Here is a 27,103-nt window from a genome sequence, read left to right as displayed (position 1 = left end):
ATGAAAATGAGTTTGTTTAATGTGGCACTAACGAGGATAAAGCCTAAATTTGTGTTTTGGTTTCACTTCCTGTTGGATGGATTTCATTATTTTCAGAACACATTTGTTTCCCAGTAATAGTTCACACCGGCAACATCAGTTTGCAACAGGAAAACCCCACAAGTTTTATTTATTGACACATAGTTACTTATCATATATAAAAATTATTTACAATCTCAGACGCATAAAGTTTTCTGTACAGGTCCCAAAAAAGAAAAAAAAATGTATTTTGTGAACACCTGACGGAAACGGTTGAAAAATACAAAGTGGTCACAAAATAAAACAGCATTTTAGAAGTTTCTGTGCATATTTAAAATAGAATACCTTTATTGTTATTATACAGGATGTCCAAAGAGATTGGATATTTCTGTATTTCTATGACAACAGCCACAAAACAGAAAGAGTGAAGAAACTATGATGCATTCATTTTTACAATATGAAGTAAAAATAGACTATTGCCTTGTAGTTGTTCCAAAACAAATTTCCTGTCTGATCATGTGCCTGCTTTCACACATACATCATTTAAATGTTTTCACACAGAAATACAAGCATTAGTGTTTTTCAAGCCTCATTTTTTCCATATTCAAAAGCTCTGACATCAGAGTAAATGCAGATCATCTCTGTTGCTCTGGTGTGCCGTCTCTCTCCTTTGCCAGCTTTTCTCTTGGTAAATGTTGGTGCAGCATAAGTCATTGAGTCCTCCTCTCTCTGAGGAAACACATCAATATATTATCAATTTGTATGAACATCCACTAATAAAAGCTGGTGATATATAATCTTTATCTTTCTATTTCTTACTTGCTGAATTTGCCGTTTTGCCCTGGTTGTTTTCGTATTTGTTTGCAGAGAAACAGCAGCTGGATAAAAACCATCTGAAATAAATGAAATGATTATAAATAAACATGAGCAATAAAGACTTCATTGCAAATTAGTATACTGTAACTTTTCTCAATACTGTTTGATAAATGAATGTAGAAGTTACTCCTCTTACCTGAAGTGTTGGATCTTTGTTTGATGGTATAAATGAGGACGGTTATAACAATCAGGCAAATGCTGAGAGCAACGCACAGCAGAAACAGAATTGTGTTGGTATTCTGCAGATTCCAGTGGTGCACGACTGAAATTATATCGTAAAAAGTGCTTATTTCATGCGAACTAAGATTAAATGTAATAATATCTAGAATTTATGTATATAAGTTCGTCAGGTGCTTCATAATGTGATGTTATTTCCTCCTTCACTTAATTGCACTGTAGTCAATATTAAATAAAATATGTACATTCATTATCATTATTGAAAAAAAAAACCTACCTTCAACATCCAGTTTAGTTCCATTTCCAAAAAATATCTCTCCACATGTGGCCACAGCACAGTAATAAATTCCAGTATCAGAGGAGCTGATGTTCTTGGGGAAGCTGTAGACACATTTCTGTTGGGAAGGAGCCTCAGGACTCTGCTCACAGTCGTAACCACTGGTTCCATGAGCATAAATTAAACTGGCATGAGTGTCATCTGGTTTGGCTCGGTACCAGTACACACTGTGAGCCTCTGTGCATGTTTTATTCTCAGAATTAGAGAGTACTGAACACTGCAGAGTTACTGGGTCTCCTGGATGGAGGAGATCAGATAGAAAGTCTTGAGTGACAGAACTGATGCCAGTTTCTGGTCCTATGAAATAAAAATACACAAAACATGTTATATTAAATTCAGTGAAATAAAAAATTCAAAGATGTTGTAAAAATGTGCATTTAGGAACTATGCAGATTTAATATGTAAAATTTCTTATAAAAATGTAAAAAACAAAATTTTGTTCTTGTGTTCTTGAGGCATTGCACGTACCTTTGATTCTGAGAAAAGTTCCTTTCAAAAATGTCATCTTGCGCTCTGTTACTTTTATGCAGTAATAGACAGCAGTATCATTTAACTGTGCTCTGTTCATGTGCAGAACAAAAGCTCCAGGCTCTTGCTTTGTTGTAATATGATGAGTTGTTTCAATAATCTCACCATTGTGAGATATTGTTGATCCTAAAAATTCAGGGAAGGTCTGAGAAACAAGTCTGATCCAAAATAAGTTTGTTGAAAGCCAAAAATGATCCCGGGAACAATTCAGAGTCACATTTTGCCCGACAGCAACAGTTTTTGTGTCAAAGATCTGATGATCTGAGCATCCTGAAAATTAAGATCAAAACAGAACGATGATTAACCACACAGATAATCCTTTATATTATTACAAGATGATGAGAGTACAGTGACTCTGAATTCTGTACTTACGCCCAATATTGACTAGGAGCAGCACATAAAAAATGATCAGCATTTTCAGATCAGACGGCAGGTGACTGAATCTGCATTATGAAGAAATTTGTCTACATTTAATCATATCAAATGGGAGGGAACAATTTTTAGTGCAATCTGATTGGCTTCTCACTGTAGTGGCACTTCTCAGCACTACCACAATGGAAACAGGCCAAGACAAAAGTCTGAACACATGAAAACAACACCAGCAACACACTTTTATTTATGTCTGATTCTCATGTTGGTTTTCTTTTAGTGGCCTGTTTACAGTAAACAGATACAACATTTTCCTCATACAGAATTAAAAACAGGAAAACTTACAGTAGTATCACCCTGGTGACATGGTGTGTAATGTTAATGACAATAGATGAGACACTTAAGTTACCTACATGAAAAAAAACAACAATGAAAAAGGTGCTTGGGTGGAGGTGCTTTGCAAAGCAGCAAAGAGTAGGCAGACTAAACCAAATTAAATAATATGAGCCACAGAAGGATGTCAGCTGAGGCCATGTGCAGATGTGGGCTTACATGAGATCAGTTGTTACTGGGACTGTGGGCTGAGCATGCCTTTTCTCATTCTCATATTCATGCAGTATATTAACCCCGACCATAACCTGTCATGGCGTGTGTGTGGCAGGCAGGATCGGACCCCAGGATGCAGACTCATAAATCAGGACTTAGAGGATTTATTGGGAAAACATAACAGGAACCAGAACACAGCTAGGCAGGGGCTGGACAGATGCCAAAACTAAACTAAAGTAACTACAGAGAAGGAACATACACAACGAGGGAACACTGAAGACGACGCGACCAGAAACAGATGAACACTGAGGGCTTAAATACACAGCAGGTAATCAGGGCAAGAGGAAACAGCAGGGAGCAACAGGTGAAGCAAATGAAACTAATAACAGGGGTTAGCAAAACTAGACACAAAGCACAGGGAACACAAGACTGTCAAAATAATACAGGAAGTGACTAACCAAGGTGCACACAGACTACATACGGGGAACTGGCACACAGACACGGGGCAGAGACGCAGACTAGTCACAACACTAGGAATAACTCAACATGAAAACACAGGAGGTCAGGGACAAGACATCAGGACAAAACAGACAAGACCATGGAGCAGGGGAGACAGAGACAAAGGGAACAAGATCAAAACACACTGGGAATTAAACACTCAGGGAAAATAAACTAAAAAACACAAAACGCTGGGCAGACGGCCCAGGACCATGACAGCACCCCCCCCTCAAAGGCCGGCACCCGACGGCCAAAACAGGAAACAAAACCAGACCAGGGAGGGAGGCGGGGGACCAGGACGGAGGGACCGGAACAAAAACAAAACCAGGCAGGGAGCAACAAAGGCAGGGAGCAAAACATCAAATCACAAGGTTAGAACAAAAACAGCAGGGGCACAAGGCCGGGACAAAGTCCAAAAACAGGGACAAAACACAGGGATGAGAAAAAAAAAAACTGGATGAAACAAAAAGCGACGGCACAAGGCCGGAGAGCTCCAATGTCCAAAACAGGGGGTCAAAACAAGAAACAGTTCAGGAGCTATGACAAAAACAAACAAAAAGAGCAACGGCCAGGGGGAACAAACAGTCCATAGTTCAGGGGGCCGTCCAGGCCAAGGGGCCAAAAAGCAGAGTCCAAACCTCTCAGGCGGGCGACCGCGGCTCCAGCGGCGGCGACGAGGAGTCGTGGCAGGGGGCCGACCGCGGCACCAGCGGCGGCGACGAGGAGTCGTGGCAGGGGGCCGACCGCGCTCCAGGCGGCGGCGGCGACGAGGAGGCGAGGCAGGGGGCCGACCGCGCTCCAGGCGGCGGCGGCGACGAGGAGTCGAGGCAGGGGGCCGACCGCGCTCCAGGCGGCGGCGGCGACGAGGAGTCGAGGCAGGGGGCCGACCGCGCTCCAGGCGGCGGCGGCGACGAGGAGTCGAGGCAGGGGGCCGACCGCGCTCCAGGCGGCGGCGGCGACGAGGAGTCGAGGCAGGGGGCCGACCGCGGCACCAGCGGCGGCGGCGACGAGGAGTCGAGGCAGGGGGCCGACCGCGGCACCAGCGGCGGCGACGAGGAGACGAGACTGGGGGCCGACCGCGCTCCAGGCGGCGGCTGCGGCGAGGAGACGAGACTGAGGGCCGACCGCGCTCCAGGCGGCGGCGGCGGCGAGACGAGACTGAGGGCCGACCGCGCTCCAGGCGGCGGCGGTGACGAGGAGACCAGACTGGGGGCCGACCGCGCTCCAAGCGGCGGCGGCAAGACGAGGCAGGAGGCTCGAACTGAGCCAGACGCTCCAACTGAGCGTAACCCTTGGGCTTCAAACACGGCTCCGACTGAGCCGGACCCTTGGGCTGAACGGGGCCTACAAGGTGAGGCTCCGAATGTGCAGGCTGGGTCTGCGGTGTAGGGCACACAGCTGCTTCACTGAGCAGCTGAGGCTGCTTGGGGGATGGACCAGGTGCATGTGATGGTGGGTGCGTGGAAGCTGACACTATGGAGGGCGAGGGAGCTGACACTATGGAGGGCGAGGGAGCTGACACTATGGAGGGCGAGGGAGCTGACACTATGGAGCTGACACTATGGTGGGCGAGGGAGCTGACACTATGGAGGGCGAGGGAGCTGACACTATGGAGCTGACACTATGGAGGGCGAGGGAGCTGACACTATGGAGGGCGAGGGAGCTGACACTATGGAGGGCGAGGGAGCTGACACTATGGAGGGCGAGGGAGCTGACACTATGGAGGGCGAGGGAGCTGACACTATGGAGGGCGAGGGAGCTGACACTATGGACTCTGACTGCAGGGAGGCTGAGGGAACTAGGGGGAACGAGGGACCAGGAATGGAAGCACAGGAGGGAATTAAGGAAACTAAGGGGACCTGAGAGACTAAGGGAGCTGGGGGAACTAAGGCTGACACTGAGGGAGCTGACACGGAGGGAGCTACACTGCAAAAATTACCTGTCTAAATATAAGGAAAAAACTACTTAATTTGGAAAGATTCAGACTATAATCAAGTTAAATATTCTGCCAGTGGATTGAGATAATTACACTTGATAAGATTTCTTGAAATAAGACAAAATATCTAGTCTTTAGACAAGTGAGAAATAACTTAAAAGTTGTGAAACACTCATTCGAAGTCAAATATTAAGTCAAATAAACTCAAAACTAGCCTGCCAATGCTTCTTTCAGTGTTTTTTTCTTTCTCACTTTGAGAGAAAAACTCTTAAAACAAGAGGAACTAACAGATGTTCTTCTGAATTCAAGAATTGCTAATTCTACGTATTCTGTCTTAAAATAAGAAAGCATTTACACTAAATGAATCCAAAAACACAGTACAATACACAACAGCCTTTATTTAAATTGCTTCTGCAAATAGCAACAATAGTTTACAGCATTGCACACATGAATGTGCAAAACAAACCATTTTGAGGTTGTAATGCAAGTAATGCTATACATTATACATGGTGTCATTGAACTAATAGTAACTTTCAATTACAGCTAAAAACTGGTAAAACTAATTAACTGTATCAACATTTAAAGCTACTGAAACTCACATTATAAAGCAGAACATTTGAAGAACAGATGATGTGTTTGTATTAGATAAACAAAAATGAAGAATTTAAATGTCTTTTTTACAGCTCTTATGTCAGGTTAAAACTTTCCAACACAGACTTGTGTACCTGAACAACTCTACTCCTGAATAAAAGCCTTCCACTCTGCCATGGCTTTTTTGTATGAGCCTGTTGTGTCTCGCTCATGGATACTGTCCTTTAACACTTCAGTCTGAATGACAGAAGGGTTGCCACACACTTTGGATATGTGAGATGCAAAGTGTAGTAGTATGCCATCAGATACAGCAAACCTTGACAGAGGTCTTCTTTGGCAAATGTGGTGATGGGTGTGGTTCCAATTGCCATAATACAGTGGGACCCATCAAAGAACAAAACAGGGCTGAAGAGAGATCTCCTCTGAAGGTAGAGGGCTGGATCTTCTGCTGGCTAAGAAAAAAGGACAAAACAGAGAAGAGAGACATTAAAAAACTAGCTGAGCAGTCAAACTACTGAGAGACACACACATTATATTTTATTTATATATATATATATATATATATATATATATATATATATATATATATATATATATATATATATATATATAGATATATATATATATATATATATATATATATATATATATATATATATATATATATATATATATATATATATATATATATATATATATATATATATATATATATATATATATGAATGAGCACAATCATAAAATACATGTGGTGCAGCTCATCTTAATATCATTTTCTGTTTCTTTAGGTTGAAAAATGCCCTACAGAAAATGTCAAATATGCCTGCCAATGAAATAACTATGACAAGAATAACTTGTCTCTTGGTCACTGTTAGTAGTCATTCTCTACATACTTTGGGAAATGACAGAGATACTGCAACTGCAATGGTTTAAATCTGTTATTACTTCCAGTTTGTTTTTGTGAATTTTTATGATTTTGATGAAGATTTGTGAATTTTAGTTTAATTAGTTATTTTTAATCAATTTATTAGTGTTTCCTGTAGACATTGGTCTGTATTTGTATTTTGGCATGCCACACTGTCCTCTGACCAACATAGTGCTACAGAAATTTCAGTATCAATTTTCAAATGTAAATTCTATTATTTTTAGGAGCAGAGATGCTTAAAAAGGACCAAATAAATTGCCAAAATGCAAAGTGAAAGCCCTTGCAGACATACATTGCCTACTTTCCTTCGGGATCAATAAAGTATCTATATATTAACTGATAACAATATGAACAAACTCTGACCTGAAGGACATGAAGCAATGCCTCACTGGCATGTTCCAGCTTCTTGGGTGGCGCAGTTGGTGAGGGGAAGAGTGTAGGGAGTGCCCTAAACAGGGCTATGTTGTACTCCACTGGAACAAAATAAATCAATGTTTAATTCAATCCTAAATTACCTAAATTTGATTGGCAACTTAATCTTGAGACCACAGAAAATAAGGCGTCACCATGAACAGCACTATTATTCCAGTTTTATTTAATCAGCACTATCATACACAATCATATACATATTTATGTCTCTGAAAACAGCTACATGATGTATTAAAGATAGCACAAAGACTAACCTCTATTTTGGTTCATCGGTGGCTTTAACACCTTCTTCCAAAGACCATAAAACTGAACCATGGAGCAGAAGTCCTCCCATCTTGCCTTTACTTCAGTTATGAATTTGTTGTTGTTCTTATCCAGGATCCGCTGTAGCTCATCCATCACCTATGGTGCAGGTGTAAATGTTAAAACCTGCACCAGTGCTTGCTTTGTAGGAAAGCCACAATAAAAAGTAAGTCACTTACATTGTGAAGCTCCTTGAAACATGGATATGCCTCTAGAATCTTTGTTGGAGGTGTTTGTTTAGGTGAAGACCTAGTTCCTGCTTCACCAGGGCCAGCTTTGTCTGGTAAGGTGGAATAGTCCTCCTAAGAAAATAATTCAAAACATAAATATTGTAGGTGTTACAAACAAAACTGCACTACGCATTTTTAGATCAAAGGCAGCAAAAACTTGCCTCTTTGTGAAGATGAGCCCACAACTGTTTCCTCCTGAGAAAGTTTTCTGGACCAGGAAAAAGATCTCTTAAATCATCATGACTGAGGGTGTGGATTAAAACCTCATCTATGTTGGCAGCTGTAAAGAGAGGTCAAATAGTAACAAACCTTTTAGAGTTAAAAAACTTGGACCTTTTAAATTTAATGGTATTCAACTTGACAGGGCAAATTAAAAACCAAATTGTCCTCTTACTGTTTTATCTCCCATCTACAAATAAATGTAAATACAATAAAATTTTGACATTTGGGTGTTTTGAAATGAAACAGTGGAAGATGTGCTGTGATTTATTGCCTATGTTGTGGCTGTGGATTTTTACTACATAAAATGTTACACTGCAGCTTTGTAAATATTGTAAATAAATGTGTTAATGATGGGCCAACAAAAGCCTAAGCGACTTATTACTGAGAGGCCTTAAAATAAGCTTTCACATCTAAAAATGGTTATGAAATATACAATGTGATCTCAAACAGTGTCTCAGTGATACAATTTAGCCTAAAATGCATGTAAAGTAACTAGTTTAAGGATTTAGTAACTAAGTAAGAAATAAAAGAAATATATTCTAAAAACAAGTTTCATAATCTTACACATTCAGCTCCTGCTTAGCATATCACTCTCAAAACAAGAACAAAAATACTTTTTGGCTCAATGTAAGATTATTAGACTTAGATAGACAGCCAATTTTTGCAGTGTAGGAGTGTGGAAGCTGAGGACGGGGAAGCTGACACTGGGGAAGCTGACTGCGGGAGAGGTGAGGGGACCGAAGCTAACTGCGGGGAAACTGGAGTCGGGGGAGCAGGAGCAGAGGAGACTGGGACTGAGGCTGCAGGGGGAACCACAACTAAAGGAGCTGAGGGACCAGAGGAGGGAACAAAGGGGACCAAAACTGAAGGGACTGAAGCTAAGGGAGCTGGCACCAGGGGCCGCGTGGAAGCAGGCCGGGCGCTAGGGAGAGCCGGCCGCGTGGAAGCAGGCCGGGCGCTAGGGAGAGCTGAAGGGACTACGGGGACCTGAGGGACTGAGGGACCAGAAGTGGGAGTAGAGTAAGGGACTACGGGGACCTGAGGGACTACGGGGACCTGAGGGACTACGGGGACCTGAGGGCACGGAGGAAACCGAGGAGACTGCGACTAGAACTGAAGATGAAACTAAACTGATTGGAGAGACCAAGGGATTTAAGGGAAGTGACGCCACTGAAGGGGGCAAAGCTGAAGCACTGGCTGTGGGGACCGGGGAAGCTGACTGGACTGAGGTGACTGAGGAAGAGGGGACTGAGGTGACTGAGGACAAGGGGGCTGAAGCTGAGGAGGAAGAGGGGACTGAGGTGACTGAGGACGAGGGGGCTGAAGCTGAGGAGGACGAGGGGACTGAGGTGACTGAGGACGAGGGGGCTGAAGCTGAGGAGGACGAGGGGACTGAGGTGACTGAGGACGAGGGGGCTGAAGCTGAGGAGGACGAGGGGACTGAGGTGACTGAGGACGAGGGGGCTGAAGCTGAGGAGGACGAGGGGACTGAGGTGACTGAGGACGAGGGGGCTGAAGCTGAGGAGGACGAGGGGACTGAGGTGACTGAGGACGAGGGGGCTGAAGCTGAGGAGGACGAGGGGACTGAGGTGACTGAGGACGAGGGGGCTGAAGCTGAGGAGGACGAGGGGACTGAGGTGACTGAGGACGAGGGGGCTGAAGCTGAGGAGGACGAGGGGACTGAGGTGACTGAGGACGAGGGGGCTGAAGCTGAGGAGGACGAGGGGACTGAGGTGACTGAGGACGAGGGGGCTGAAGCTGAGGAGGACGAGGGGACTGAGGTGACTGAGGACGAGGGGGCTGAAGCTGAGGAGGACGAGGGGACTGAGGTGACTGAGGACGAGGGGGCTGAAGCTGAGGAGGACGAGGGGACTGAGGTGACTGAGGACGAGGGGGCTGAAGCTGAGGAGGACGAGGGGACTGAGGTGACTGAGGACGAGGGGGCTGAAGCTGAGGAGGACGAGGGGACTGAGGTGACTGAGGACGAGGGGGCTGAAGCTGAGGAGGACGAGGGGACTGAGGTGACTGAGGACGAGGGGGCTGAAGCTGAGGAGGACGAGGGGACTGAGGTGACTGAGGACGAGGGGGCTGAAGCTGAGGAGGACGAGGGGACTGAGGTGACTGAGGACGAGGGGGCTGAAGCTGAGGAGGACGAGGGGACTGAGGTGACTGAGGACGAGGGGACTGAAGCTGAGGAGGACGAGGGGACTGAGGTGACTGAGGACGAGGGGGCTGAAGCTGAGGAGGATGAGGGGACAGAGACTAAAACTGAAGATGAAGGGACTGGAGGTGAAACTAAACTGACCAAAGGGATCACAGAAAGAGAGACCACTGGAGGGAGCAAAGCTGAGGCAGGGAGAACTAGAGCGGCTGGAGCTACTGCTGACTGAGGGCGAGCAGGCTGAGAGCTAGGGCGGGCTGGAGCTTCTGCTGGCTGAGAAGAAAATACAGGGGCTGGCTGAGACGGGAGTAACTGGGGAGGAGCTGGAGCTATAGCTGAATGAGACGGGAGTAACTGGGGAGGAGCTGCTGCAGGCGGCGTGGGTGGCTGAGGCTGAGGTGCTGAGGTGGGAAGAGCTAGCACCGGGGAAGCTGAGCCCAGGAGAGCTACAGAGGCTGGCAGAACCTGGGGCTCCTGGAGATGAGCTGGGGTCACAGCTGACTGGGGAGAATGAGAACGAGCTGGCAGCGTGGGAGCAGACTGAGGGAGGGCTGGCTGCGTGGGAGCAGACTGAGGGAGAGCTGCTGGAGCTGCTGCTGACTGAAGTGGCTGAGGGGTGACTGTTACAAGCGGCGTTGGTGACTGAGGCGCTGGTGCTCCCACCCGCGGAACAGAAGCGGGTGCAGGAGCATGAGGCACAGAGGATGGAGCGTCAGGGTTGAGTCCAGGTGTGAAACACAGTCTTTTCTTTAGCCGGTTTATTGGAAACAGTCACCTTGGGAGACACGGAGGGGAAAGTGAGGGCTGCGGAATGAAGTATTTGTTCCGCATAACACTGGGTTAGCCGGGGCAAGGAATCCATAAGCCAGGTGTGTTCTGTCAACATGTCATGTATCCTGTGGGCGATGGTATTCCCCAGCTCCTCACTGGGTAGCCGGAACCACAGGATACAGAGCTTGGATGCCTTGTTGCAAATGTCTGATCTGGCTGTCAAGGACGGTGGAGCAGTGTGGTTAATCATGTCTGACGAGCCGGGGAAAGGAGGGACAGATTCAGTGGTGGAGTCGGAAGTGGTTGAAAACTGCAGAGAGTCCATTGTCATTTTATCCCTGGCTGCTGGCTCCGTTCGGCTTTTATAGCGCCGGGAATTCCGCTTACGTGCCGGCGTAGCGGGTCGTGAAGGAGGTGTGCTGGGGCATGACGAGGCCGGTGGAGGCGAATCTGATGCCAGGGAGAACCCGCCCAGCTTAATCCCTAAAGGCTGGGGCAGAGGTGGGGCAGTGGTATCGAGCGGTTGCTGCAGTGCGGCTGATGAACAGGGCTGTGGCGGCGGAGGTGGAGAGAGCGGCAAGCTCTGACGCGGAGACCCTTTAACCCAGCTGGAGTCTCCCCAAGCGCGGTGAGAGCGGCGGAGCTGTCCCTCGTACTCGGGAGCCAGCCACGGCTTCCTCCTCACCACTTCCTGCAGGTGAGCTTGCACAGCTAGCTGCCGTTCACACAGGTCTGAGTCCGCGGGGTCTTTGAAATGGTCGCGTCGTTCTGTCATGGCGTGTGTGTGGCAGGCAGGATCGGACCCCAGGATGCAGACTCATAAATCAGGACTTAGAGGATTTATTGGGAAAACATAACAGGAACCAGAACACAGCTAGGCAGGGGCTGGACAGATGCCAAAACTAAACTAAAGTAACTACAGAGAAGGAACATACACAACGAGGGAACACTGAAGACGACGCGACCAGAAACAGATGAACACTGAGGGCTTAAATACACAGCAGGTAATCAGGGCAAGAGGAAACAGCAGGGAGCAACAGGTGAAGCAAATGAAACTAATAACAGGGGTTAGCAAAACTAGACACAAAGCACAGGGAACACAAGACTGTCAAAATAATACAGGAAGTGACTAACCAAGGTGCACGCAGACTACATACGGGGAACTGGCACACAGACACGGGGCAGAGACGCAGACTAGTCACAACACTAGGAATAACTCAACATGAAAACACAGGAGGTCAGGGACAAGACATCAGGACAAAACAGACAAGACCATGGAGCAGGGGAGACAGAGACAAAGGGAACAAGATCAAAACACACTGGGAATTAAACACTCAGGGAAAATAAACTAAAAAACACAAAACGCTGGGCAGACGGCCCAGGACCATGACATAACCCAAACCTAAGCAAGTATTTTTGGTGAACACAAAACCAAAAACTGAGTGAAAACTAAAGTAATCAGGAAGTGGGAACAAAGAATAACAGAGTCCACAGTGGGACATGAACTGCAATCTCCTGGTCTACAAACTCTCTCCTCCACCCCTTAACCTCCAAAAACTCTTTGTTGCACTTTCTCTGCCTAAGTTTTATAGATTTTGGCAATACCAGGTTCCCCTCATACAGAAATAACAGTCATGCTGTTGACGTAAATATTGATACAGTAATTGTAAAGCAGAGCTTATGCTAGTAATTATCTTACACTCAATATTACCTTCTGTATAGCCCCTAACATGACATGGTCCAGGTTTAGGTTTGGATCATGGACTGTGTTAATGGGTTATGACAGAGCCTTTATCATACCCTTTCATACACAAACACACATATAATGGCAGCCATCTCTAAGGAAACACTCTGACTGTTGGAACTTTTAGGTATTCCATTTTATCTCCTTTTCACTGACAAACATTTATCTAACAGTCACCTTCTTTTTACCATCATCACTTCAATCAAAGTGGTTAAAACAGTAGAAAACATTGATTGGACACTTTTTAGCTTCTTTTGATTGAGTCCTCAGGATGAATGTAGGTGTTCCTCATGATCAGGAACAACCCACACACTCTCTAAACAATATGGTTTGTGAATGTGAAAGCATACAGTGGGCTGAGCTGTTAGTAAGTTCATACTATGTTAGAATTTCAGATTCAAAAAATATTTTTGTTTCAGAGTTAATAAGCTTTATTTACATGAGCTGCAAGAACAAATGTGAGTAACAGAACAACTGCATGCCAGTTCTGTGTGTTTAATAATAAAATCTCACAATAATTTAGAGTTTTTCTATAGCAATTTTGCAAATTCTGTACTAGTAAAGTTAGATTTGAAGGGGTTTAATGCTCAAACATATGAGTGTGCACACAGACAAACATTTACAATCACTGCTGACAAGCAATGAAAAGATCATGATTGTGGTGGTTTATCACGGGGCTAACACATAGAATAGAATAGAATAGAATAGAATGCCTTTATTGTCATTATACAGGATGTACAATGAGATTGGAGTTTTTTGTTTTTTTTTTTGTCTTTGGAATGTGACAGGAAGCCAGAGTATCCAGAGAGAACCCACGCAGATACGTGGAGAACATTCAAACTTTTCAGTGTCCATTCTCAGAAAAAAAAGACAGATTAAGATTAATTTATTTTTCTATTTGCAAATCCTCAGTCCTGGTCCAAAGACAAAAGTTAAGTTTTGGTTTTGTTTTATACCTTTTGATTTTGATTGGTGTGTGTATGTACAGTTTTAATATTCTGCCAGTGTATGCCCTGCTGGGTTTAATGACTAAGTTATCTGACTGGGCATGGTGACTAAAAGCAATGAAAACCAAATTGCAGCTGGGAGGAAAAATCAGTGCCTGCAGTGTGGAGCTACAGGTGGGGCAGCTGATTAAAACCTGGAGAGACTATTACCACGTTTCCACCGACAAGGTGCAGGTGGTTGTGCCGGTGCCCGTTTTAAGGAACCGACAAACCGCTTAAGAATGAGCCATAATCCATTATGTATTAGTGTGGGCCGTCCCTCGTCTGGAAACTGAAGCCAAAGGGAACAAACATGGCAGAACACACTGTGTCCTTGGCCTGTATTATGATACATGTGGAACCAAACTAAAAACTAGAGTTTCGAGGCTCTTTTAAATCTAGGTGGCATTGGCAACAATAAAGTAACAAGAAAGCTCGTCACTTAGTATGTGACCAGTGTTACAGGAAAACAGCTGTGCAGAATAAGGTTGCTCAACCACAATGCTTTTAAGAGTAAATGGTAAATGGTTGATATAAATTACTGGATTGGATATCGAGAAGGAATAAAAAAAACTTCAATCTGATCCATTAAATAGTGTGTCGCCCACATTAGCTGCATGACAGGTCTCTGTAGTCATCTTCTTCTTGTGGGTTTGCGGTTGACCAAACCAGCTTAGAGCTGCATTACCACCACCTACTGGAATGGAGTGTGGATCAGGTGTTAGAAAAAAACCCCCCCTCAGATTCTATAAAGTTCTCCGTCGCTGCGACGGATTCCCTTTAATACTGAGCGATCATCGCTGACATGTTTTTCCACCCCTCCACCGCTCTCTACCGTGTTTGTGTGTTGTGCTCGCTGTGCTGAGAATTTCAGCTGTTATTTTTTTCTCTACTTCAGCTCCCAGAATGGGTGGCTATAACCGCAGTTGGCTAGCGAGCACCGCCATTAGCACTAGCGATTGTTCTTTACCGGAAGGACACCTTCCCCGTCAAAATATTTTTTATACTTTAATCCCTGATTAGTGACTAAATATAGCCCTGCAGTAGAAATGTATTTGGGAGAATGCTTGTAAATATAAAGCATTACAAGATTACGCTCATGCAGCCCCCAGTTTTTCAGTATAAATTCTGATAACACAACAGCAGCAGTCAGCTGTTTTACGTGCAGTCTATCTGCACAACTGCAAAGAGGTGGAGCCATTATAGGGACGGTGAGCTCAGATGGAGCAGAAGGAAATGTTTTTCTAGCATCCAAAAGAAGCTTTTTACCCTGTAACCACCATTAAACCTTTACTGGGAAACAGCTTGGAGGTCTTTAATCAAGCCCCTGATCATCAAGCAAAGAAAAGAGAACTTTGTAGCTGCTCCATCCACCCTGTTTGTTTCACACAGGGAAAAACTGCAGTACGGAAGTTGAAATATGCAGATGAACTACAAAAGGCACGCTGTGGAAGACATCCAGAGATTAATAATAATTAATGATCAAATACAGAGTGAAGTATAAACAAAGTAAATAAGGTGAATGAAAAGAAACAGTGCATTATGGGAACCCCCCAGCAGCCTAGCCCTATAGCAGTGTAACTAAGGGCTGGTTCAGGGTCACCCGATCCAGCCCTAACTATAAGCTTTATCATAAAGGACAGTTTTAAGCCTAATCTTAAAAATAGAGAGGGTGTCTGTCTCCTGAATCCAAGCTGGAAGCTAGTTCCACAGAAGAGGGGCCTGAAAGCTGAAGGCTCTGCCTCCCATTCTACTCTTAAGTATCCTAGGAACCACAAGTAAGCCAGCAGTCTGAGAGCGAAGTGCTCTGTTGGGGTGATATGGAAGTATGAGGTCTTTGAGCTAAGATGGGTCCTGATTATTCAAGACCTTGTATGTGAGGAGAAGAATTTTAAATTCTATTCTAGATTTAACAGGGAGCCAATGAAGAGAAGCCAATATGGGAGAAATCTGCTCTCTCTTTCTAGTCCCTGTCAGTACTCTAGCTGCAGTATTTTGGATCAGCTGAAGGCTTTTCAGGGAGCTTTTAGGACAGCCTGATAATAATGAATTACAGTAGTCCAGCATGTAAGTAATAAATGCATCAATTAGCTTTTCAGCATCAGTCTGAGAAAGGATGTTTCTAATTTTAGAAATATTGCACAAATGCAAAAAAGCAGTCCTACATATTTGTTTAATATGTGCATTGAAGGACATATCCTGGTCAATAATGACTCCAAGATTTCTCACAGTGTTACTGGAGGCCAAAGTAATGCCATCCAGAGTAAGTATCTGGTTTGACACCATGTTTCTAAGATTTGTGGGACCGAGTACAAGAATTTCAGTTTTATCTGAATTTAGAAGCAGGAAATTAGAGGTCATCCAGGCCTTAATGTCTTTAAGACATTCCTGCAGTTTAACTAATTGATGTGCATCATCTGGCTTCATAGATAGATAAAGCTGAGTATCCTCTGCATAACAATGAAAATTGATGCAATGCTTTCTAATAATACTGCCTAAGGGAAGCATGTATGATGTAAATAGAATTGGCCCTAGAACAGAACCCCGTGGAACTCCATAATTAACCTTAGTGTCTGAAGAAGACTCCCCATTTACATGAACAAATTTGAGTCTATTAGATAAATATGATTCAAACCACTGCAGTGCAGTACCTTTAATACCTATAGTATGCTCTAATCTCTGTAATAAAATGTTATGGTCAACAGTATCAAAAGCTGCACTGAGGTCCAACAGGACAAGAACAGAGATGAGTCCACTGTCAGAGGCTGTAAGAAGATCATTGGTAACCTTCACTAATGCTGTTTCTGTACTGTGATGAATTCTGAAACCTGACTGAAACTCTTCAAATAAACCGTTCCTCTGCAGATGATCAGTTAGCTGTTTTACAACTACTCTTTCAAGAATCTTTGAGAGAAAAGGAAGGTTGGAGATTGGCCTATAATTAGCTAAGACAGCTGGGTCAAGTGATGGCTTTTTAAGTAGAGGTTTAATTACAGCCACCTTGAAGGCCTGTGGTACATAGCCAACTAATAAAGACAGATTGATCATTTTTAAGATAGAAGCATCAATAATTGGAAAGACTTCTTTGAACAGTCTAGTAGGAATGGGATCTAATAAACATGTTGCTGCTTTGGAGGAAGTAACTATTGAAGTTAACTCTGAAAGATCAACTGGAGCGAAATACCAGCAGTGCTGAAAGCAGCCGAACATGAAGATAAATCTTTGAGATGGTTGTGAATAATTTTTTTCTCTAATGGTAAAAATTAGATTGAAGTAAAGAAATTTGTAAAGAAATTCATGAAGTCACTACTAGTTAACGTGAAAGGAATACTCGGCTCTACAGAGCTCTGACTCTTTGTCAGCCTGGCTACAGTGCTGAAAAGAAACCTGGGGTTGTTCTTATTTTCTTCAATTAATGATGAATAGTAAGATGTCCTAGCTGTACGGAGGGCTTTTTTATAGAGCAACAAACTCTTTTTCCAGGCTAAATGAGCATCATCTAATTTAGTGAGACACCATTCCCTCTCCAGCTTACAGGTTATCTGCTTTAAGCTGTGCATTTGTGAATTATACCACGGAGTCAGGCACTTCTGATTTAAAGTTTTCCTTTTCAGAGGAGCCACAGTATCCAAAGTTGTACGCAGTGAGGATGTAAAACTATTGACGAGATAATTGACCTCACTGAAGGCACTGAAGAGCATAATAATGAAGGAATTAGATCCTTAAACACACCTGTATATGTGAATATAATAAAATATATTAGATATTCAGCATTTTTTTTCCAATTATGTTAGAATAATTTGTCTTTTTATATATTTAAAACACTAATATATATATACTAATATATTTCAAATTTTTTTCCTCCTTAGGTCCGAGTCAATCTCTAGAAATTCTTCACTAGATTCCCCTGTATGTGGCTAAACTCAGAAATAATGCTACTGTGACTCTCTGAAAATGAACGCAGTTTTTTTTTCGAATTCAGATTATGTTGTTGCTCTCCAGAATCATCAATCAAAACATCAAACTGTACAGTTGAGTCAATGAAAATTTAACAGGAAATATATTTTCTAGGTTTCAGCCAATCACCATGACTTCCACTTTGTAAACCTCGGTCACATTGTGACTGAACCTCCCTTCGGGTGAGAAGCCATCAGTTGTGCAAGAGAAGGTTGAGGTACCACAATGATCAGAAGACTGGTCTCTTTGATTCTTCTAAGTGGATTGTGTGAGTTTACTCTCCTGTACTGCAGCATATAGCATTGTAAACCATGTAAAATAAAATGTTAAAGGTTGTGTAATATGTTACATTACATCATGATTATACCTTTTTGAACTACTTTGTCCTGTCATGTTCTAAATGCTGTTGTTTGTTTCTTTTCTTCAGCTGTGATTGAAATGAATGAGGTTCCTCACCAGATCCCTTTGACTGTGGCTAAAATTGGAGATGATGTTACTCTGACCTGTACATTTTTGAGTGAGGATGCAGGGTTGTCTTACTGGTATAAGCTGAATTTTGGATATATGCTTGAAACTGTTGTTATAGGAGCTTTTGGCAAACTATCACTTAAGGGACAATTTTACAACTCAAGATTCAGTGCCACAAAAGTAGGTAATGTGAATTCTCTTACTATAAGAAATATAAGTAAAGAAGATGAAGCAACATATCTCTGTCAAGCAGGATCGGCATACGTAATGGAATTCATCACTGGCACAGTTTTGGTAGTGAATGGTAAAGTATATTGACTGATTTTTTATTTTTATTTTTTTGTAATTTCTGTGTCAAAATTCAAACAACTACAATTAATACCATGTCATATCATTTTGTGAACCACACAGAAAAAACTCAGCAGAAATCTGTCACCGTGAAGCAAATTCCAGATTTAGAGATGGTCCCGCTGGGTGACACAATGACTCTGCAGTGTTCACTGCTCTACAAGAACAAAAATAACACAGAGTGTCTGAGTGGAAACAAAGTGCACTGGTTTAGAGCTCGATCCGAATCCTATCCAGACACCATTTACCACGGCAGTATCAGAAACACAGAGGAAGGGAAATGTGTCTACAGTCTGTCCAAAAGTATAACTACCTCATCTGATGCTGGGACGTACTACTGTGCTGTGGTCACATGTGGAGAGATCCTGTTTGGTGAAGGAACTAAAGTGGCGATAAGTATGTATTTAGAACTTTATCAAAATATTTTTTATTCCTTTCTTTTTTTTTCTATTAAAGATTCTATAAGGAAATCATTGTCTAATCATGTAGAGGTCTTAAAAGGCCATACTTCCAATTGTAGCATTCTCTATAAAGACGGGCTTTTTTTTTTTTTTTTTTTGCATCTTTTAGTTCATGTTATTAAGACACTCAGTAGTGGTATAGAGCTTTTATGGCTAAGAGAAAAATTTGATAGGACTGTGAAAACACAATAACCACTTTGTCTCTAATTCTTACATTATGAATTAATAGAAATGGAATAACCTCATTTGTCACTGTTCCCTGTGAACTTGGTTTATGAACGGCTCACAGTATTACAACTTTAAACCTGAAAAAAGGCCTAATGTATTTAAAGCAACAGATGAGTTTTGAGCTTCCAATTATTAATTTATAATACATGGTTATGAGAACATATTTCATGATTCTCCGAGACTGAAAATATTAAAATGTGAAATCCAGTTTTGATATAAAAAAAAAAAATGTTTATTTTCATTACATGAAATTTAAAAAAGTATTATTTTTAGCATTTCATACTGGCAAACTATAAAAAATGTAATATTTTTTTTGTTTTGTTTTGTTTTTTCCAGTTTCAGGACAAAAATGGGACCTGGTTGTCATTGTGCTTGGGATGCTGTTGGCTCTCTGTGTGATTGTGATCGCAATCCTTATTTTATCAAGAGACTGAAGGTTTTTTTTGCTTTGTTTTGTTTTCTCTTGAATTTGGAACATCCTGGATTTAGTTTTCAGATCTGTTCCATTTTATTTAACTAGAGTTCACAACAACTGTCGCCTCAAGCTGCTTTAATTTGTAAGCCACAGATCAATATTAAACAAATAAACAAAAAAGAGAGGAAATTAAAAAAGAACAATAGACTACCACCTATGAGCAAACACTTGATGGGAAGGAAAAACTTTTAACAGGAAGAAACCGCTGGAAGAACCAGGCTCAGGGAGGGGCAACCATCTGTGGCAACCGGTTAGAAGTGAGGGGAATATAAGAGAACAAAAGACACATTATGCAAGTTTAGTAATTACTACAGATTAAATATAATTAGTGGTGTATAAAAACTAGTGGAGAGAAGAATTATGACTGGAAAAGAAATGCTCAGTGTATCAAAAGCAGCATAATGAAGGGAGGGTTCAGGGTCACCTGATTGAGCCCTAAATATAAGCTTTTTTTTAAGATTTTTTTTTCTGGCCTTTTGCGGATTTATTTGATAGCGTTTTGCAGTGCAGAGAGAGACAGGAGGGCGGGGGCAGGGATGGGGAAGACACGCGGTGGATGGCAGCTAGGTCAGGACTTGAGCCTGCGCCATCTACACTGCATATGTGGTCGCCTGCCCAACTGCTGAGCCACCCTGGCACCTCATAAATAAAAGCATTGTTGAAAAGGAAAAATTTAAGCCTAGTCTTAAAAGTAGAGAATTAGACAAATTATATAGTGCTACAAATCATTTTCTTTCTGCAATTTTGACCACATGGAGTTACAACATACAGTAAACACAGGAGCAGACAGAGGTGCAGGAGGCTGGACACAGGTCACTCAGTGCTCTCATTGCACCTGTCAGATTTGCTTCATTCTTTGGTTGCTCATTCATTCATTCACTCCTCTCATTCAGATATTCGAGACTCAGTTTGAGCTCTGTGTGGGGGTTAAATAAAATAAGTCAAATAACCAGGGTTATAGTTACCTCTATGTACTGTAACTCAAATAACCAGGATATGTAGAAAAGCATCTCTGATTGCACGTTAAATCTTGAACCAGATGGGCTACAGCAGCAGAAAACCACACAAGGTCCCATTCGTTTGGTCTAAGAACAGAAAAACTGGTCCTCAATGTGAAGTGAAGTGAATTAACCTGTTAAGTTGTTTGATGCTCAACACACAAATGTTGCCAATTACTATTAATATAATTCTTATTACTGCCATTTAATTTTTACAGATGTCACTGTTTAAGAGTACTATTCAATTCAATTCAATTCAATTTTATTTATATAGCGCCAAATCACAACAAACTGTCGCCTCAAGGCGCTTTGTATTGTGGGTAAAGACCCTACAATAATACAGAGAAAACCCAACAGTCAAAACGACCCCCTATGAGCAAGCACTTGGCGACAGTGGAAAGGAAAAACTCCCTTTTAACAGGAAGAAACCTCCAGCAGAACCAGGCTCAGGGAGGGGCAGTCATCTGCCGCGACCGGTTGGGCTGAGGGAAGAGAACTGTGGAAGAGAGCCAGAGATTAATATCAATTAATGATTAAATGCAGAGTGGAGTATAAACAAAGTAAATAAGGTGAATGAGAAACAGTGCATTATGTGAACCCCCCCAGCAGACTAGGCCTATAGCAGCATAACTAAGGGATGGTTCAGGGTCACCTGATCCAGCCCTAACTATAAGCTTTATCATAAAGGAAAGTTTTAAGCCTAATCTTAAAAATAGAGAGGGTGTCTGTCTCCCGAATCCAAGCTGGAAGCTGGTTCCACAGAAGAGGGGCCTGAAAGCTGAAAGCTCTGCCTCCCATTCTACTCTTAAGTATCCTAGGAACCACAAGTAAGCCAGCAGTCTGAGAGCGAAGTGCTCTGTTGGGGTGATATGGTACTATGAGGTCTTTGAGATAAGATGGTGCCTGATTATTCAAGACCTTGTATGTGAGGAGAAGAATTTTAAATTCTATTCTAGATTTAACAGGGAGCCAATGAAGAGAAGCCAAAATGGGAGAAATATGCTCTCTCTTTCTAGTCCCTGTCAGTACTCTAGCTGCAGCATTTTGGATCAGCTGAAGGCTTTTCAGAAAGCTTTTAGGACAGCCTGATAATAATGAATTACAAGAATCCAGCCTAGAAGTAATAAATGCATGAATTAGCTTTTCAGCATCACTCTGAGAAAGGATGTTTCTAATTTTAGAAATATTGCGCAAATGCAAAAAAGCGGTCCTACATATTTGTTTAATATGTGCATTGAAGGACATATCCTGGTCAAAAATGACTCCAAGATTTCTCACAGTGTTACTGGAGGCCAAAGTAATGCCATCCAGAGTAAGTATCTGGTTAGACACCGTGTTTCTAAGATTTGTGGGGCCGAGAACAAGAATTTCAGTTTTATCTGAATTTAGAAGCAGGAAATTAGAGGTCATCCAGGCCTTAATATCTTTAAGACATTCCTGCAGTTTAACTAATTGATGTGTGTCATCTGGCTTCATTGATAGGTAAAGCTGAGTATCATCTGCATAACAATGAAAATTGATGCAGTGCTTTCTAATAATACTGCCTAAGGGAAGCATGTGTAATGTAAATAAAATTGGTCCTAGCACAGAACCCTGTGGAACTCCATAATTAACCTTACTGTCTGAAGAAGACTCCCCATTTACATGAACAAATTGGAGTCTATGAGATAAATATGATTCAAACCACTGCAGTGCAGTACCTTTAATACCTATAGCAAGCTCTAATCTCTGTAATAAAATGTTATGGTCAACAGTATCAAAAGCTGCACTGAGGTCCAACAGGACAAGAACAGAGATGAGTCCACTGTCAGAGGCTCTAAGAAGATCATTTGTAACCTTCACTAATGCTGTTTCTGTACTGTGATGAATTCTGAAACCTGACTGAAACTCTTCAAATAAACCGTTCCTCTGCAGATGATCAGTTAGCTGTTTTACAACTACTCTTTCAAGAATCTTTGAGAGAAAAGGAAGGTTGGAGATTGGCCTATAATTAGCTAAGACAGCTGGGTCAAGTGATGGCTTTTTAAGCAGAGGTTTAATTACAGCCACCTTGAAGGTCTGTGGTACATAGCCAACTAATAAAGACTGATTGATCATTTTTAAGATTGAAGCATCAATAATTGGAAAGACTTCTTTGAACAGTCTAGTAGGAATGGGATCTAACAAACATGTTGCTGGTTTGGAGGAAGTAACTATTGAAGTTAACTCTGAAAGATCAACTGGAGCAAAAGAGTCTAAACAAATACCAGCAGTGCTGAAAGCAGCCGAACATGAAGAATAATCTTTGAGATGGTTATGAATAATTTTTTCTCGAATGTCTAAAATTTTATTTGTAAAGAAATCCATGAAGTCACTACTAGTTAACGTGAAAGGAATACTCGGCTCTACAGAGCTCTGACTCTTTGTCAGCCTGGCTACAGTGCTGAAAACAAACCTGGGGTTGTTCTTATTTTCTTCAATTAATGATGAATAGTAAGATGTCCTAGCTTTACGGAGGGCTTTTTTATAGAGCAACAAACTCTTTTTCCAGGCTAAATGAGCATCTTCTAATTTAGTGAGACGCCATTCCCTCTCCAGCTTTCGGGTTATCTGCTTTAAGCTGTGCGTTTGTGAATTATACCACGGAGTCAGGCACTTCTGATTTGAAGCTTTCCTTTTCAGAGGAGCCACAGTATCCAAAGTTATACGCAGTGAGGATGTAAAACTATTGACGAGATAATCAACCTCACTGGGAGCAGAGTTTAGGTAGCTGCTCTGCACTGTGTTGGCACATGGCACTGAAGAGCATAACAATGAAGGAATTAGATCCTTAAACTTAGTTACAGCACTTTCAGAAAGACTTCTACTGTAATAAAACCTATTCCCCACTGCTGTGTAATCCATTAAAGTAAATGTAAATGTTACTAAGAAATGATCAGACAGGAGGGGGCTTTCAGGGAATACTGTTAAGTCTTCAGTTTCTATGCCATATGTTAGGACAAGATCCAGAGTATGATTAAAGTGGTGGGTGGGCTCCTTTACATTTTGAGAGAAGCCAATTGAATCTAACAATAGATTAAATGCAGTGTTGAGGCTGTCATTCTCAGCATCTACATGGATGTTGAAATCACCCACTATAATTATTTTATCTGAACTGAGCACTAAATCAGATAAAAAGTCTGAGAAATCAGACAGAAACTCTGAGTAAGGACCAGGTGGACGATAGATAATAACAAATAAAACATGTTTTTGATTTTCCCAATTAGGATGGACAAGACTAAGAGTCAGGCTTTCAAAAGAATGAAAACTTTGTCTGGGTCTCTGATTAATTAATAAGCTGGAATTGAAGATTGCAGCTAATCCTCCTCCTCGACCTGTACTTCGAGCATTCTGACAGTTACTGTGACTCGGGGGTGTTGATTCATTTAAACTAACATATTCATCCTGCTGTAACCAGGTTTCTGTAAGGCAGAATAAATCAATACGTTGATCAATTATTAAATCATTTACTAATAGGGACTTGGAAGAGAGAGACCTAATGTTTAACAATCCACATTTAATTGTTTTATTCTTTGGTGCAGTTGATGAAGCTGTATTATTTATTGTTTTTGAATTTTTATGCTTAAATAGTTTTTTGCTGATTTTAGCTTTGGTTTTTGGTGGTCTGGGAGCAGGCACCGACTCTATGGGGATGGGGTTTTGGGGGGATGGCAGGAGGAGAGAAGCTGCAGAGAGGCGTGTAAGACTGCAACTCTGCTTCCTGGTCTCAACCCTGGGTAGTCAGTTTTTAGGAGGGTTAATAAATTTGGCCAGATTTCTAGAAATGAGAGCTGCTCCATCCAAAGTGGGATGGATGCCGTCTCTCCTAACAAGACCAGGTTTTCCCCAGAAACTTTGCCAATTATCTATGAAGCCCACGTCGTTTTTTGGACACCACTCAGACAGCCAGCGATTCAAGGAGAACATGCGGCTAAACATGTCGCTCCTGGTCTGATTGGGGAGGGGCCCAGAGAAAACTACAGAGTCCGACATCGTTCTTGCAAAGTTACACACCGAGTCAATATTAATTTTAGTGACCTCCGATTGGCGTAACCGGGTGTCATTACTGCCGACGTGAATAACGATCTTACCAAATCTACGATTAGCCTTCGCCAGCAGTTTCAAATTTCCATGAATGTCGCCTGCTCTGGCCCCTGGAAGACATTTGACTATGGTCGCCGGTGTCTCTAGCTTCACGTTTCTCAAAACAGAGTCACCAATAACCAGAGTTTGTTCCTCGGCGGGTGTGTCGCCGAGTGGAGAAAAACAGTTAGAGACGTGAATAGGTTGGTGGTGTACCCGGGGCTTCTGCTTAGGACTACGCTTCCTCCTCACCGTCACCCAGCTGGCCTGTTTTCCCTGCTGCTCGGGATCTGCTGGGGGGGAGCTAACGGCGGCTAAGCTACCATGGTCCGCACCCGCTACAGGGGCCTGGCTAGATGTAGGATTTTCCAGGGTGCGGAGCCGAGTCTCCAGTTCAGAAAGCCTGGCCCCCAGAGCTACAAACAGACTACATTTATTACAAGTACCGTTACTGCTAAAGGAGGCCGAGGAGTAACTAAACATGTGACACCCAGAGCAGGAAAGTGCAGGAGAGACAGGAGAAGAAGCCATGCTGGTAGTGAGTCGGCTAAGGGCTAAGCTACTAGCTAAGCTAAGCTAGCGAATTTCTAAAAACAAATAAAGTGAGTAATGTGAATACAGGTGATTCAGCAAAGAGTATGCTATTTAAAGTAGGTGAAGATTACACTAAAATATGTTATTATCCAGATAAATCTAGTTATACAGATATAACAGCTAACAGACAGCAAAACACTGTGCTCCGAAACAGGAACAGGAAGTGATACAATACCGCAGTGAGAGCCAACACCAAGTGACAGCGCCACCAGTATAGCCACAAGTACTAGCAAAAACCTGCTGCACAGACAGCTTGTGGCCGACCTGTGGTTTGCTTTGCACATGTAATAAAACACAGACATGTATTTTAATTTATTGTGTTATTCTTTTTATCTTCATTATATCACTATATATATAGTGAGATAGCAAAAACAGCTGTTCATGAACACCAAACAAATGAATAATAAATACATAAAGGGATTGTCGTTCTTCTTTGCGAGCTATATATTCATTGTATAAGAGTCTAAAAGTAACCAATTACTGGCAGAATTAGCGTCACTGTTCGATGAACACTTATCTACAGATATGCATGACAACATATTACAGTGACCCCAACCTGTCACTGGACAAAAAATTGTTTAGAAAAATGTATTTATAACACATAATGCAGTCATAATGTCATTTTGAGATCAGCTGCTACACAATATATAAAAAATGTATGAAAAAGTTATGTAGATGTTGATATTCCTGGTACCCTAGGCAGTTTATATTATATAGAAGTTTCTTCGAGATTGATTAACACATCTAAGAGGAGTTAGGAAAAAGACATCCATACATCACGATCATTATCTTTTTTCACTGATGTACAGACTGTGTGTATGTGGGGTTTTTTTTTCCATATTGTTATGTCATTACTAATTTTTTTATATATATGTGTTATTGCCATCGTAACTATTATAAATGCTAGTGATGCTATAACTATAGGCATATAACCACAAAACACCTAGCTAGCAATGTATTGTTGATGGATTTCTAATAATAGCAACCAAATAATTAATATTATTAATAATAATAATATTACATTTTATTTGTAAGCGCCTTTCAAAACACCCAAAGGACACAATCAATCAATCACATAAAAGCACTGAATAGTGAGTGAATAGCACTGAGAAGCAAGAAAGATATCTTAAAAGGCAGAGGTTGCAAAAGTATAGACATTCTGTACTTAAGTAAAAGTACAAGTACTTGTGTTAAAAAATACTTTGGTAAAAGTTGAAGTACTGGTTCAACTTCTTTACTTAAGTAAAAGTAAAAAGTACAGACTCTGAAATGTACTCAAAGTAAGAAAGTAAAAGTAACTCTTTGGAGGACGTTTCTACCAGCTATAGCAGTTCACCTATCTCCCCATGTTTGTTCTGTTTGTCTTCTTGGATGGGTGTTCTGTTAACTGTAATTTCCCCATTGTGGGAATCAATAAAGTATCATCATCATCATCATCATCATCATCATTTTTGTGTAAAGCTAACTGAACCTCGTTATATATTATTGTAATAATATAAAATAATACATGAGAATGCAAACGTTATTCCAATCTAAATTTTCATTCTAATGAATGTACTCAGCTTGAATCTGTTATGTAGGACACAAGCTGTGAAAGGGAATTTAAACACAGCTCTGTTCTCTGTGTCCTCCATAGTAGAGGGTGACTGTGCCTCCACCTAAACACAAACATGAGGATACTCAGGGGTTACAGTGGGATTCAGAAGGTGGAGGAACCCTAAGATCAGCTGTAGTGGCTCCGCATGGCAAGAAGAATCACAGCTTTCTATTGTAGCTCCAGTAAATGGCGCTGGTGTGCAGGCTGTGATCAGCTGACCTGCTGCTCT

At 42.1% G+C, this 27,103-nt stretch overlaps 2 protein-coding genes across 2 annotated transcripts; one reads left to right on the top strand and one right to left on the bottom strand.

Moving 5' to 3' along the window:
- Positions 1–551: 551 nt before the first annotated feature.
- Positions 552–8,045, bottom strand: LOC115787115 (uncharacterized). Its single transcript, XM_030739689.1, has 11 exons — positions 7,925–8,045; positions 7,713–7,835; positions 7,485–7,632; positions 7,165–7,274; positions 6,141–6,328; positions 2,309–2,379; positions 1,877–2,206; positions 1,349–1,705; positions 1,031–1,156; positions 838–911; positions 552–747 (listed from the first exon to the last, which is right to left on the bottom strand). Exons 3-11 carry the CDS (start codon positions 7,627–7,629, stop codon positions 601–603), a joined length of 1,548 nt encoding a protein of 515 aa, XP_030595549.1. The 5' UTR covers positions 7,630–7,632; positions 7,713–7,835; positions 7,925–8,045; the 3' UTR covers positions 552–600.
- Positions 8,046–11,030: 2,985 nt separating this feature from the next.
- On the top strand, positions 11,031–19,543 carry LOC115787114 (uncharacterized). Its single transcript, XM_030739688.1, has 5 exons — positions 11,031–11,219; positions 11,286–11,418; positions 18,032–18,376; positions 18,484–18,816; positions 19,446–19,543. Exons 1-5 carry the CDS (start codon positions 11,031–11,033, stop codon positions 19,541–19,543), a joined length of 1,098 nt encoding a protein of 365 aa, XP_030595548.1.
- The last annotated feature ends 7,560 nt before the right edge of the window (positions 19,544–27,103 follow it).

The sequence above is a fragment of the Archocentrus centrarchus genome, chromosome 10 (assembly GCF_007364275.1).
Source record: "Archocentrus centrarchus isolate MPI-CPG fArcCen1 chromosome 10, fArcCen1, whole genome shotgun sequence".
In the NCBI taxonomy this organism is placed as follows: Eukaryota; Metazoa; Chordata; class Actinopteri; order Cichliformes; family Cichlidae; genus Archocentrus; species Archocentrus centrarchus.
This window is presented reverse-complemented; position numbering and strand designations above follow the sequence as displayed.

What these genes read in the sequence shown, in the direction of transcription:
- LOC115787115 (XM_030739689.1), bottom strand. Translation starts at nt 7,629, where the DNA reads ATGGATGAGCTACAGCGGATCCTGGATAAGAACAACAACAAATTCATA. An exon ending in ACAAAGATCCAACACTTCAG is followed by an intron (nt 912 to 1,030) that starts GTAAGAGGAGTA and finishes CATTTATTTCAG; the next exon opens with ATGGTTTTTATCCAGCTGCT. An exon ending in CAAAACGGCAAATTCAGCAA is followed by an intron (nt 748 to 837) that starts GTAAGAAATAGA and finishes GTGTTTCCTCAG; the next exon opens with AGAGAGGAGGACTCAATGAC.
- LOC115787114 (XM_030739688.1), top strand. Translation starts at nt 11,031, where the DNA reads ATGTCATGTATCCTGTGGGCGATGGTATTCCCCAGCTCCTCACTGGGT. An exon ending in CACAGTTTTGGTAGTGAATG is followed by an intron (nt 18,377 to 18,483) that starts GTAAAGTATATT and finishes TGAACCACACAG; the next exon opens with AAAAAACTCAGCAGAAATCT. An exon ending in AGGAACTAAAGTGGCGATAA is followed by an intron (nt 18,817 to 19,445) that starts GTATGTATTTAG and finishes TGTTTTTTCCAG; the next exon opens with TTTCAGGACAAAAATGGGAC.